Source organism: Typopeltis vanoorti, chromosome 9 (assembly GCF_054136105.1).
Source record: "Typopeltis vanoorti isolate ZY-2024b chromosome 9, IOZ_Tvanoo_1.0, whole genome shotgun sequence".
NCBI lineage: Eukaryota > Metazoa > Arthropoda > Arachnida > Uropygi > Thelyphonidae > Typopeltis > Typopeltis vanoorti.
The window spans coordinates 24,564,330-24,578,863 of record NC_143557.1 but is presented as its reverse complement, the minus strand read 5'-3'; the positions used below and the strand labels follow the sequence as shown (position 1 = coordinate 24,578,863).

Sequence of the window (14,534 nt, the reverse complement as noted above, 5' to 3'; positions counted from 1 at the left end):
TATTATTTATTTCACGCAATTTCAATATCGTAAAATATATTCGAGAACACCTCACTTTTTGTTACTGTATATACAAAAATCGGGGAAAAAAAAACTTCTTTCGGGACTCTGGAAAAAATGATCTGAAACAAGTATTGTTCTGATCAAACCGGACGTATGGTCACCTTATAGAAACGATTCAAATTATCCTTTGCTTCCCTTAGCCTATAGTAGTTACCATTATATTTATAAAACTCAAGTGGATATTATATCCAGCATTATTTGAAAGCAGAATATAGAAACTATGAAAGTTTCGTATGAAATTTGGCCAGAAAGCTTACTGACCGTCATTTACGAGTTGCCCTTTTCAGACCACCTTATACGAGGGTGGTCTGAAAAGTTCTCGGCCTCGACCATAGATGGCAACACTATCAGCAAGATTTTTTTTCCTACGTTGGTATATCTGTCATAAGCATCCATGTGAAATTGCAAGTCATTCTATCAAGTGGTTTGTTTTATACAGCATACAGGATATAGACAACACTTCTGACGCAGAAGTGTTGTCTATATCCCTTGAAATGGATAAAGATTAAGTATCATGCAGTTATAAAATTCTTTGTAAAAGAAGATCTAACGCCAAAAGAAATTCATTCAAAGTTCATAAAAGGTTATGAGCTCTCTTCTCCTTCCTTTTCGACAATTACGAAATGGGCTGCCGAGTTAAAACGTGGCTATACCAGCCTTGAAAATGATCCACGTGAAGGACGTCCAAAAAGTGTAACACCACCAGAAATCATTGATCAAGTGCACGATATGTTATTAGAGGACCGGCGAGTCAACGTGCGTGAAATTGCTGAGACCATAGGCATTTTAAAAGAATGTGCAAGATATACTTTGCATGTGGATTTGCAAATGAAAAAACAAGATGGGTGCTGCGCTTGCTCACAGCAGATCAAAAATGCACTTGCATGAAAATCTCTGAACAGTGCTTGGAGCGTTTTGACAAGAATAAAACTGATTTTGTGCGTCGATGTATTACTATGGATGAGACTTGGATTCACCATTACACACCAGAATCCAAACAGCAGTCAAAACAGTGGACAGAAGCGAGTCGTTCAGCGCAAAAAAAGACAAAGTCGGTTCCATCAGCAGAAAAAATCATGGCATCGGTGTTTTGGGATGCTAAAAGGCATTTTGTTTATTAATCATCTTGAAAAGGCTAAATCAATAACCGGGGAATATTATTCCAATCTTTTAACCAGACTAAACAAAAAATTTCGTGAGAAAAGACCCGGTTTGCAGAAGAAAAAATCATCTTTCATCAGGACAATGCGACTGCCCACAAAGGTGTTTTGGCAATGGAAAATTAAGGGATCGGTGCTATGAATTGTTGGAACATCCACCCTATTCCCCAGATCTGGCTCCCTCTGACTCCTATCTCTTCCCAAAACTAAAACTCTTCCTCGCTGGTCAGCGTTTTTCTTCGAATCAAGGGGTGATTGCAGCTGTAGAGGAGTATTTTGCAGATCTTACTGAGAACCACTACAGGGAAGGGATATTGGCGCTGGAGCATCACTGGAATAAATGTATTAGTCTTAAGGGAGATTATGTTGAAAAATAAAAAATTATTTTGAAATTATAAAATTTGTTTTTCATTGTTAAGCCGAGAACTGTTCAGATCATCCACGTATTAATATACACAAATGAAGATTAATATGTGAGCGGCATACTCTAGGAGTAGGAATAAAACAATAGAGTCAGAAATTTATGGAGAGCTTACGGGAATACACTCGCGGGAATTTACAGCCGGCCCAGTGGTTAGCGTATTCCCTCCCCAGCCAAAAGGCTACGGGTTCGAATCCCGCTATGCGCATGGATGTTTGTGATTATCGCGAATGTAATTGGTTTCATACGTTTTTGAGGACGCTTAATTTCATTTCCCTCAGAGTTCAGAGACATAAATCAAAGGAAATAATTGCCGTCGTCGTTGGCTTGCGATTTTAATAAAGCTTGATTTTTATAAACTTTCATCGCCGAACTGAAGCTTTTTGGCTCTTTATTTTAATAAGTAACCACTATATGCTTTGTCCTATTAGCTTCTGTCTTAAGAGTGCTTGAAATGCACTGCGTTCGCTGACTTTCTGTTCAACTTCTATCCTTTTTAGACTTCAGGTCATCTGCTATCGTCAGCAATATCTTCACTCCCCTTCCTGTTCGCCCTGAAAATACTATACTGTTGACATTCGATCCCAATAGTCATATCTTGTGTCAACCACATCTCGCTAATGCCAGCAACCAGGAAGATATAATGAATTCCAAAAACTCCTCCCTCTCATTCAGAAACCTGAAAAATCCAAGTTTCCGGGAGGAAAACTCTGACGCCTCCCTATCAGACCGGATGACTCACTTACCGTTAAAGATTCTTCGTGTTCTAGATTGGATTAGAATCCAGGTTGGTCTAGACAATTTCCTTTGCAGAAGGAATTGTCTAACCAACTGAGCTACGAAGACTAAAGTACTGTCTGAATCGGTAGAAATGCAGCCTGTAGAGGGAGCTGTCTATAAAAAAGCGGAGAAAATCACTTTTTTTGGAGGCGAATTCTTTACTTTTTAAAAAAGTTCTCGTTTTTATTATTAATTAGATTTAACGTTTAAATTTTGCCGTGATGTTTTCTGCTGAATATTATCGAATAAAAATTGCCGCCGGTAATATTCAGTTCAGAAGTATAGACTGGAGTAACAGTAGGTATCATTTCTATCTTGATGAGTCTTGTACAAAACGAACAGTGACTTGCTGACGCAGTTCTTTATACACGTTCCTGTTCTTAATCATTTTGAAGTTTAAGTTATTTTGTAATTTGTCAGAAAATTGTTTCTAATTAATGCGAGATTTCAGTGTGGTGGTCTAGCGAATATGAGGTTACTAATTTATTTCAGTTCGAACCTGGTGTCAATGCGGCTCTTTTGAGGTTTAGTAGAAAACACAGTAGAGTTAACTAGTATTTCGGTACGTGCGTCTTCTCATACCTGTTTGGCGTAGGAAAATCCTTGACACTTCCATGAACGAGACCGGCTAACTCATCTTTAACTGAGAAGCCTTTATAAGAGTTCTTCGCCCTCTGGAACAGAATTTGAATCCGCGTCTTTCTAAAAGGTAAAAGTCGTGTCCTGGTAACCGTGCTACGATTGCGAGTTTTTCGAGGAGAAAAAGTCATTAATTACGCAATCCTCCTTCAAGCCAGTATTTAGAATCGTGTCATGTCCCTTGGAGGATAAGATCTCCATCATTGTACTTCTATCAAGTATTCTCCACTATTATGCCACTTCTTGTGAAATGCTATTTGGTTTTTTTTTTAGTACAAATGTATGGCAAATTAGTCTCGGCTTACACAAATAGTAATTTTCTCGTTTGCCTACTCACGGTTCTACTGACCTATTCTTTATTAAAAACTAGTTTCAAATCATTACATCAAATTGCATTTCATCAACACAGGGCATCTACTAAATGCAGCACTCCCACTGCATACCGTTAGAGAATGACGGGAGGAGGGGGATCATCACACCCGTCTGCTGATGAAACTCCACTAAAGTGTCGTGAAACCAGGCTAGACGAAAACGTTCAGATAAAGCGAGTGGCCAAATTACTCATTCTGAAATAGGCTACCATCTGGCATTATGGTCTGATTACGTTGCCATTCTATGTAATAGCCTGCGTTAAGATAAAGGAGGGGGGGGGGGACATTTTTCTCAGAATCCTTATATTTATGGAGAATTTGAAGATCAAGAACTTATTTTTCAGAATAACTAACTTTCAAGTGTTTAGTCATTGAAATTATTATTCGAAAAGTATTAAGGACATACTCGACTGGAATGTATAGTCTTCACATTCCAATGTATGAGCTATTCTTTCATACGTAATGGCACTACTTCTGCACATCGTGTATAGCGATCTTGCACATTTCCGAGATGGCGTACTCCATGTGCAGCATTGTCACGTAGGAAACATCTTCTGGAGTACAAAATCTTCATACATACCAGTAGAAAACAGAACTACTTTCTAAACTTGGGCGACCTGATTAAATTCTGACACCCATCAAGCATAAAACGGTATATGACAAAGCCTTGTTTCTCTTGCTTTCCAGTAAATCTCACAGCACCCAGAAGGATAGAAGCATTAGATGCGTACATCCACTTCACTGTCAAATATATCCGTGCATCAACTGACGTTCTGCTCAACCAAGTGTCGTTAGTAATTTCTTTCTAACCATTGTGTTTGTTGTGTTCCTTCTAGTATATAATTAAAATAACAGTATTAATTTAGTAAATAATGTGTTAAATCCGCAATGGAGAATCCAGAACACTGATATAGTACAGCCTAGATTTTGAACTTGGTGGATATCCACTGTATGTTGCATGACCTTATCTGAATTTCACCGAATATATCTGGCTACACATGTTGTACCCAACATATTTAACACACCAATTGCTTCTCAGCAATAATGACATATAATCATAACAGTTACCATACGTAGCAAGTTATCCGTATGGAGAAAAAAAAACGCGAAACATTCCTGGCGAATATTTAATGCTTGAAGGCATGTGGAACAGAAATAACACAGAAGTGAATAAAACAGGAAAAATTTAGGAATTATTTCTTCATAAACTTCAGGAATTTTGTGCGTCTTCAGTCAGGGCATCTTCACACAATTGAAACACTTGTTCTTCTTCACATTTTTTTCTTTTCTCGTCACGTATTACAGAAACCGGCATATTCCCGTTTGCCCTCAATCACGATCCCTTTTTGTAACAGGGGCGCATAGCATTTGAAATTAACTTCCTGAGCTTACTTCATTCAGGTGGGATCGTAAAAGTTAAATCACCACGAGATTACGGTTTCGCCTTCCTTTCTCAGGAGCCGTTAGCACGCTATCGTGCTAAGTGGAAAGATGATGCGTGAGTAGTTTCTCAAAATAATAGGAATAGCTGTTTGGAATTAAGTAGTACTTCTATACTAATTTCTAACCCATATTATTTGCAGCTCGTGTCATCTGGAAAACAATGGCTGGAGTAGTACAAACATATTGTTCTGCTTTTCCTCATCCTTGACACCAAAACACTACCGCACACATCGCTGACAGGATTAATAATTTGATATATAAAAAACACAAGACATTTTCTTTATGCTTTTCATCACTTTGATACTATAATACACATCAGCAGAAACAAGAGTGAACCAAGAAACACACTCAAAAATGGCAAGTTGATAGTTTTATTTCTTTTCTATTTTTATTCTAGTCATTAGTGAAGTAATAATTTTCTCAGTGAATTCATATCATGCTATTGGACATCCAAGTACATTCGCTATTGTAATTCCATCGATATGTATATTCTTATACCGATGTATAAGATATATCGATTGTTGAGAACTGTGAAGAGAATTGACAATTCTCTTCACAGGTTAACAACTTTGCGAGGTCCATAATGGATCGCTTCACTTTCAGTTTGCTAGGATTTGTTCATTTCCATATCAAGAATAACAGGAAGCAGTTTCTAAATAATTGCCGGGCTTCTTCTGGTCAGTGGTTCCATATTACAAATAAAACCGATGCAATACATTGTAGTCTTTGATATGGCCGTTTTTATATTTCTTTAATTGACTTCCCCACGAAATGTTGTAGACCTATAGTTCATTAGTACTGTAGATGACTAAGCGTTTTATTTTTTTTTTTTATTTCTGCATTTTTATACATAATCTGGAAAGCCAGTTCTAGAGACCACATACGGAACTTTCTCAAGTCACTTCAGACTTTCAGTAAGCAATACTTATATCAAGAATCTCGGTAGTGACTACAAGTGTATTGTAGCAGTGAGTGACTTCATGTTACGAGAACCATTAAGACCAAAATCCGGTCTGCTATTCGTCCGATTACAAGTATTAGTGCTCAACTTTAAATTCGGCAAATGTATTCAAATAGGATATTCAGCACTGAATATGTTAAATCGAACGGAGGGGGAAATTCTACATGGCTTTGGAAATAGCGAAACATATCCAAAAAAGCTCTTATTTCTTTTCCCTCTGAGATACCTTTACACAGGCTGCTTATTTCAAGAAATCGATTAAGATCAAATTTGAAAAATGTTCGAGAAGTTTAGCCTAATCGGACCACGCCTAATTTGAATTTGGAATATAGGATTGTAAACAAACTACAAATTACTAAGAGATTTTCAGCACAATCCGAAAGAAAATGAAGCAGAAAGGTTGTAGTAGGTGTGTGTGTATGTGTCTTCTCTCCCCTTCAGTAATGCGTGTCTGGATGTCCTCCACAAACATCTCTCCAGTTCAAGTCGCTGGACTGATTTCTAGAAATCGGAATGCTTCCAACACTGCTCATGATCGTTACGAAAAATTCATGCCAACTGATCTGAAAGGAAGAGTGGCAGAACTGTAATGAGATTCTTTCCTTCCAGATACTTAAGTCTCATCCTTAAACCAAATTTCGGAACATAATTGTTTACGTTCTTCTAAGAAATTTAACTTCTTAGATGAACTTAAACTGAATGGAGGATTATTGAAAGTATTCTTTCTCTGCAGTAATCTGTCTAGACCGCAGTGTTTTCGATAAATGTTCGATAAATTTCCGCACGTCGTTCAAAATGGAGTGGTGAGAATGTAAAAGAGTGAAAAGAAAGGAAGCACTTTCCAGACGGCGCTCAGTCGCATCGCTCAATCAGCCTCAACAATTTACTCCCAGTAACATTTCAGCAGGTTTAGGTGAAGTAAATAAAACCCATAAATATTTTTTTAAAAAAAAATCAGTCAGAATGTTTTCAAATGTAGGCTACAGACGTAGGCATAAAACTGAAGTCAACACTTCACACCCGCGTTAGATTTGACCATTTTATTCTTAAAATAATGCTCGTAAAATTAAAAACAAGAATGCTCGATTTGTTTTCCACACATTATATAGTTTTTGATAATTCATAAAGTAATTCACATAGCTAGTTAAGGACACAGAAGATATTTTTGAATTTAAACTCTTCCCAGAACAGAGTATGGAATAGAGAAATAAAACGTGAGTAAAATCTTTATTTAATATAGATAAAATCTCTTACAATTAAAATGAGAAGTAGGTAGAACAATATAATTTTCTTCAGGGAAAAATAAGACGAAGGATAACGTCTAAGTAGAACAGTATTTGACAACAACTATACTAAAAACCGGTTTTCCGAATTCTCTAATGCCACTTCTACACACAGATGTAAAATTGAGTGAATCGTTTAGGGCCCCTACTCCCAAGAACACTAATTATTAGTTTAGCCAAGTTAGAGAACAACAAACCTGCAAGGAAGGACGCATGCTTGCAGAAGAGCTCAAACGAAGAAAATCCCACACATTAATGTATATTCTCTGTATTCAAATCTGGAAATGACAACACTCTTGGACGGAAAACTTAAACACTCCAACGTACAATGCAAAAAAAAAAAAAAAAATTATTTTCTTGATTTGTAACCAGAATTTGTTCAATTCCGGATACAAATAAAAACGCGAGTATTTAAAATGTATAAACATAGTGATGAGATGAAATTATTAGAGTGACTTGTAATAAATTCTTTGTACTGCATTTTATCACATACTTTTGGGAGCTCTTCCGTGAGACGCTGTGCCCTTTTAGCTCCTATTCTGTAGCATAGCTACCAGGACGTTATAGGTTCGAATTCCACTGTAGCATAGACGTGTTCGTAATATGGTTTTCACAATGAGATCCGTAACTTTCTCAGCCTTCACTAAGCAGATTAGTGGAGCAACATTTTTAGGAGTAGTTCAAATTACGGTCGAAGCGAGTAAGGAATCAGGACAATGTATTTTGTCTGTTAATTGTCATTTGGGATGAAAAATCAGAATTTCCTATAGGCACCCTACTATACTCCCCTTCAATTGAAAATCACTTATAGATTCCTCCCATCCAAGATGGGATTCAAACCAGTCTTTCAAACTGAAGAGCATATGTGGGAGGCGATCCTGAAGTGGAATGAAAGAAAAGATGTCTTCAAAATGGTGTTCTCAGACTTATCTTGCAACCACTGATAGTGTTAATAATTTATAAAGTCATAGAAAACTTCTGTGGGTGGGGGACAAATAAAAACTAGCGAGACATTCATGACGTTTCTCAGGAAACACCAGCATCCGACCAATATCTCCAAATGAGGATACAAGATATGGCCATTATCCAATATTACAAATCATGTAATATGTAAAAATAAAGTTCTACATTAAGTATGTGGTCTAAAGGATGAACCTAAATGAGTATGAAGAAAATTATCCAAACATGAAAATGTCGTGCTTAGCAGTAACATAAAAATACAGACGCGCATTATCCGAGACGGCACCAAGACGATACAATGCTTGATTGGAAGGACAGAGAGAATGCGACGAGATATTGAAACGGCTAGCCCTAAGCGTGCATTGTCTTAAGATGGAAATCACTTGTGAAGGTTACTAATGACTACGTGATGCGCAGCATCATTGAATGAAGTAAGATAAATTACACGGATATTAGAGAAATATCACGGTATTCCGTTAAATAAAGAATCCGGGTTAGCTATCAAACTGGTGAGTTGAGCATGTGTATGGTTGTGTGTTAACAAAAAGAGGTATTCGGACTGCACTTGTCAGTAGAATACATTTTAAGTAGAAAATTAATAAGTAGGTCCATTTTTGGAATTGCAAATAATTTTCTTTGTTACTTTATAGTAATGCGAATGCTACAGTTTGGAAGTTCATACCTAGCATAACCGGATTTGTCTTTTCAAGATGTGCAGAAAATTTAGGTCAGAACACTGCTTGCCAACTGTAATGCTGTTATCATTAAACCAGTTATCAATAAGATTTCTTTACAATGCAAGCATTGTTCTTAGCACACAAGGATCGGTGCTATAGAATTCTTGAACTCTCCCAAATATCAACTAAAGTCCTTTCCATATTCTAATTTATGTAGCCATTAGTAGTATTCATGACCTTTTTGGAATGAAAAGCTAGACGATTTATTTATTTTACAATATATATTTTTCAGACAAAAACAAGTTTCTGACAGTATATGGGAAAAGATAGCCTGCGACACGGGTGCTGCTGGATATTCCACAAACTTTAAAATATCGTCTCACTGCCGAAGAGTAATGATGAATATTGTATCCACTTTTGACAGTTTAATGAAGAAGAATTTAAGTAAAAAAAAACAAATACTCTCAGCATTAATGCCTACTTGAAATACTTTTCAATCATTAAAAGAGAATCCGATTGTGTACACTTACTTGGAGAGAAAAACTTTCATCGTTTTTGATCAAATATTTTAACATATACTGACGGCTAACTTTAAAATACCATGAGCCTATATATGAAGGAATTTAGTGGATGAAATACATCAACCATAATGTTCTTCTTATTCATGTTATTTCAAAGACATCTCAACAGTATTTTAATCGTCAACCCCGCATCCATGTTTATATTGACGCTAAAATACATTAAAACTACATTACATCGGTAGTGTGGTTTTAATGTACAAGTATTACTTTTCATTTTGTGTCACGTGTGAACAATATTTCATTAATTACTGTGCGTTTTTTCCTTCAATTTACGTTCTAGTTATATTTATCATTCAGGATAATTACAAGACAGCAACTGCGACCACTTCGATCAGAAGTTTTTTCTAGACTCCCCCCCCACACACACCATGTTTACCTCTTGTACCGAAATATGAAAGTGGAGTAAATAATCCTCGTGCTATAGATTTCCAATGTGGTGTTATAAAAAAATACGCTTGAACAGTTTTCTCCAAGAAAAACATTAAATCCCGATTCGACTGTATTAAGTACCTGATTAATTTTTACAAGTACTGAGGTACTTGTAAAAATACCCAGTCATTTTTTTTCGAAAGAATATTTAGAAAGAATTAATTCACTTAGGAAAGTTAGAAAATTATGGCATGCATTCAGAAGGTAAGAAATAATGTGGTTGAGTGTATAACTCGACCATTGATATCTTAATTTTTTCGATTTTTTTAAATTATAGATGCATGGTTTCCGAATAGCAAAGAAACATGTTTAAGGCAACCTGACATATAATATGTCTACAGCTATATAGTTTCTATATTTATTTCATGTTAGGTTCAAGGTAGAATGGTGCAGCGCTCTTTTATTGTACTCACAACTTCGTTACTATGGATATCAACAACTGCTCAAGATGACAATTCTGCAGGAGGTAAGAGTCCTTTTATCTATGAAGCAAGTAATATTTTACTTAACAATTAATACGTACTTTAACTTGCAAAATAAATAAAATAATTCAGGAAATCGTAATCTAAATTTCCAATGCCGAGTTATTTATTGAAGAAAACTCTAAATTTAGTTTTCAATGTGTTTACATTAAATTACTGTAAATTAATAATACAATTTATGCGAGCATTCTTTATGTATATTGTTATTTCGAAGAAGAATGAACATAAATAATTATGTATTATATATAAACATTATTTATGTAATTTATAATTCGAGAAAAAACGGTTTGGGGATGCCAGTACTTTTGCCCTTATAAGGATTTAATGGCATGCCTTTTCCAAACAGCATATGCGATCAAGCATTCTTATTGATATCTAATGTGAAATGTTTGCTGCAAGGCAGCGATTGTGCTTTCACTCTAATACTAGATAATTTCTACCATCCTCAAAACTCCCTTGACCTTTACTTAAAAGGAATCTCTTTCCCAGTATACTGGCATTATCAACCCTCCTCTTGGTAACTAAGATGACAACCTTGGCTAAGCTTCCTTTATTACGGAACGAACCTTATCTATCCCGTCTTGTGGTGCGAAATTTCATTTGGCACCACAAGATAACTGAATTTTGCTCTCCTGATCCAAACTCCTAATTTTATTGGACCATCAAGAAATCGAAATCGGATTTTTAAAGAGTTGAATGCAGGAAACTTGCCTCTCTCTCAAATGAAAGTCGAATCTTCGAAAACCCTCGCCAGAATCATCTAGAGTATTTTCGACCCTTCAATATTTCCAGCTTTCTTACATCCAGATGGCGCCATCGAAACATTACCGAAAGATAAAGCTAATCCTAGAATCAGTCTTTTCAGCTCTTGTACAGAAAACAAAAAGTCAAATGGCGGCTACTAAACCAAGAAGAACTCGTTGCATGCAGTTTCTAATCTTTCGCCGATAATACATCAAAAGAAACGCTTGGATATTTCTGGTTCAGATGACTTGATATCTAAAAATCTGATTTACCGTGGGCTCGTCACCACTCCTTCATGATTCAATTTCAAACTAGCAAATTTTTTTTATTTTTGTTCATTCCTTCTACTTCCGGGATTTTAAAACAACCGCCGTATTAAGTATTTCCTAAGTACCATCTGCGAATTTTAAAATCTAATCTTAACACGTTTCTTCTTACTTCTCAAAGTTCACCAACCATGGTACTTCACTATTGTGAACAAGCATTCGCATCACTCTAAAAAAAGAATTTATTGGATGGAGAGGTCATTATGATCATTAGAAGTGAATTTTCTATACAGGATTTAGTTCCTATGTGAAAGATCGAGCGCAGATCTTTATTCCTCACCCTCTGCAAAACTCAGTGAGCACCTTATTAATTAAACCAGGAAAAATGAATAAAACTAATATGTGTAATCAAATATTAGCCACAATGAGTCTTTTACTCCAGAGATATATTATGAATAAGATGTTCATAATTGGGGTTTATTAAGGTAATGAAGCATACAGATTGCTTGATTTTATTGGAATTACAACTAAAACTAAAGGATATGAAAACAGCATATTATGTAGGTTTACTGCGTATGCCCTCTGGTCGGTTTTCCTGTTTAACATGATAAAAACGCTCTCTAACTTCTGTAAGAGACTCCCTAACGCGCCTAAATTTTGAAGGATGCTTATAAATATGTCCACCGCTTCCTCTAGAATATTTCTACTTCTACTCAAGTTTTTCGCTGAAAAGAATGTTGCAACTTTCTTGCGATTGCCCTACTGAGATAAAAAAAATAATAATAATAAAATAAAACCCACATTGCAATGTAACGTTCTTGTTCAAGTCAATGAGCTCAGAATATCTCACCTTAACAAAATTCGTTTCCTTAAGAAATACAGTTCAATAAGTAGGGCGATATTGGGGGAAAATCCAAGTCATTTTGGCCGTGAAATACAAATAACCTCGCTACTTTTGAAGCCATGCGTGCACTCTTTATGAATAGAGTATTTCTGAGCACCTGAGATTGCTGGGGAATGTTATGTTGAAATTATTAAGAGTTCCGGTATAAAGACAACGAAATTCTACAATAAAACTTTAAGTTCCCGCATCCTCCTAAACCACTTCCCATCCAGTAAAATACCAGGGGTCTATATAAAGCGTTACTCATGCAGCATAGGTTACGTCAGACAATCGTGACGATCCGGAGAGAGAGAGAGAGTCACTTTTCAGAAATGTTAAAAGATGTTAAAACCCTAATCCGGATTGGCCTATCGTATTTAGAAGAAATCTTCGAACATGCAATTCACACTACTCAGTGCAATGAAAACCGAGGCATCATCATTATCTTAATCTGGTCATCTATCATCAAGAATTTCACGCACACTGACCTTCGATACGATTCACATGGTTTCGTAACGTTTACAGTTAAGTACACATGCCACCACGCACACAATTGTTAATCCTGTTTTCAACCATGAATTCCATTCCAAGATTCGATATGGTTCTCTTGCTGTTTAAATGATATCCTCACGAATTCTCCCGTAGAAGTATGCAAGAAAGTTCATGCGACTAGCAGAGAAATGCGAAATTAATATCTTAAAATAATATGATCTTTATACCGGAAGTCGCAAGAATTAATCGTTCTGTTTGAATGAAGAAGTCAAATAAGTGACTCAAAACGAAACGTTACAGGGGCAATTATCAACACGGAAAAAGTTTTTCTTAATGTGAAATAAAATCTTTAAACTATAAACAAGAAAAACCCTTTACAGTTTATATATTGCTTGTTACGAAGGGTTTAAAAGTTACTAAGCTTTAAACCCTTCTTTAGAGTAAACAGGCTTTTCTTGTTTACTTTTCTTGTTTTCTCACCTTCTCTTAGAGCAAACAAGCTCTAAGAAAAGGTGAGACTTAGTAATTAACTATGAGAGCAAAAATCCCAAGGGATCTGATCTCATAATCAGATCACGGTTTTCTAAAAAAAAAAATGTATAAGTTATATATTTTGAATTAACTAAAACACGTATTATGATTGATATCGAATCCCATCAATTAATTGCATTTTTTTAGCAAACGACAGCGAAACTGTCCAGTTCTGGATAGAGTTCTCTCTTTCAAGCACTTAGCATCTAAAGGGAAGATGATCAAGTATTCATTATTGAATTCTGGATAGATCCAAGAGTGATACATGGTGTGCATAAATTTCTTTGATAAATTTGTTTCAAATAACAAAAGAATGATATCTTGTAAAGATTGAATTATTTGAAACAAACTTTATGAAAGAAATTTATCTACACTTTTGATCTACCCAATATTGCAACATGCAGTTGGCTACAAAATGAATCTGCTGTCAAAAACCCTACAAACTGACATTTAATGTTACGAGTTCTGAAGCGCGCAGTTATTTTGTATTAACTACCTTTACAATACACAACAGCGCCACCTATAAAAATACTGATCTTTCTTTTAAATAACACTGCATAAAAAGAGAATATTAAAATATGACATGATAAGGAAGAACACACTAAGTATGCGATCGCTGTGCACAAATAAGTACACAAAATCTTTAAATATATATCTCCTAAAATATACAACGGCCTTGAATCTATAACTTTCACAATTAAAGAATATGTTGAAGCTATTTAAATTGAAGTGTGTATCTGCATATAATGTATCTGTATGCGCAGATAGCCACTTTCTTCCTAAACTACGTCCAATAGCAAACAAAAGTATAATAATGTTACTTCTTACGAAGGCATATGTAAACTCATTTAGAAAACCTAAATACGTGTGGGAGATAGTATGGTTAATCTCGAGCATATTACGCACCTGCTCTCCAACCAGGCTCAAATCTTACGGAACGAATGGATGTTTGTTAATATCTTCAGGTAGCAGATGAACTCCATTGCTTTGCTTATTGAAGGCCTGAAAAGAGTTTCATGGTCTCTGGAGCAGGGTTTTTGAATTATCTAACCTTAACCCACTCACGGTACGAATATCCTGTTTATTCTTTCGTATGTCGGATTCACTTAAAAATCACTTCATAAAATATTATATGAAATATAAATATTTAACAAAAATTATACACTTAACAGATTGAATAATGCGAAATTATATTATTCGTGCGAATCATTTAAGATGTCAAGAAGTGAAATCATTCAGAAAATGAAGCAACGTCCACCAGCTTGTTCTGAATGCGAGCCCGGTGAACCATTCCCTGGCCTTATTTAAGGTTACTATTGCAGAGAATTTCTGCTATAGAAAACAAATGCAAATCAGTACTATCATGTT

At 35.6% G+C, this 14,534-nt stretch overlaps 1 protein-coding gene across 3 annotated transcripts in view; it reads left to right on the top strand.

The window, feature by feature from the left end:
* Window positions 1-14,534, top strand: part of LOC150102931 (trypsin-3-like) — a 62,636-nt gene that overhangs the window by 29,571 nt on the left and 18,531 nt on the right. For all 3 annotated transcript variants that reach the window (XM_090398247.1, XM_090398245.1, XM_090398246.1), the window contains exon 2: window positions 10,141-10,234. In XM_090398247.1, the coding sequence (XP_090254373.1) occupies window positions 10,217-10,234 (18 nt within the window). In that variant the 5' untranslated portion in view covers window positions 10,141-10,216. The remainder of the gene's footprint in view (window positions 1-10,140; window positions 10,235-14,534) is intronic.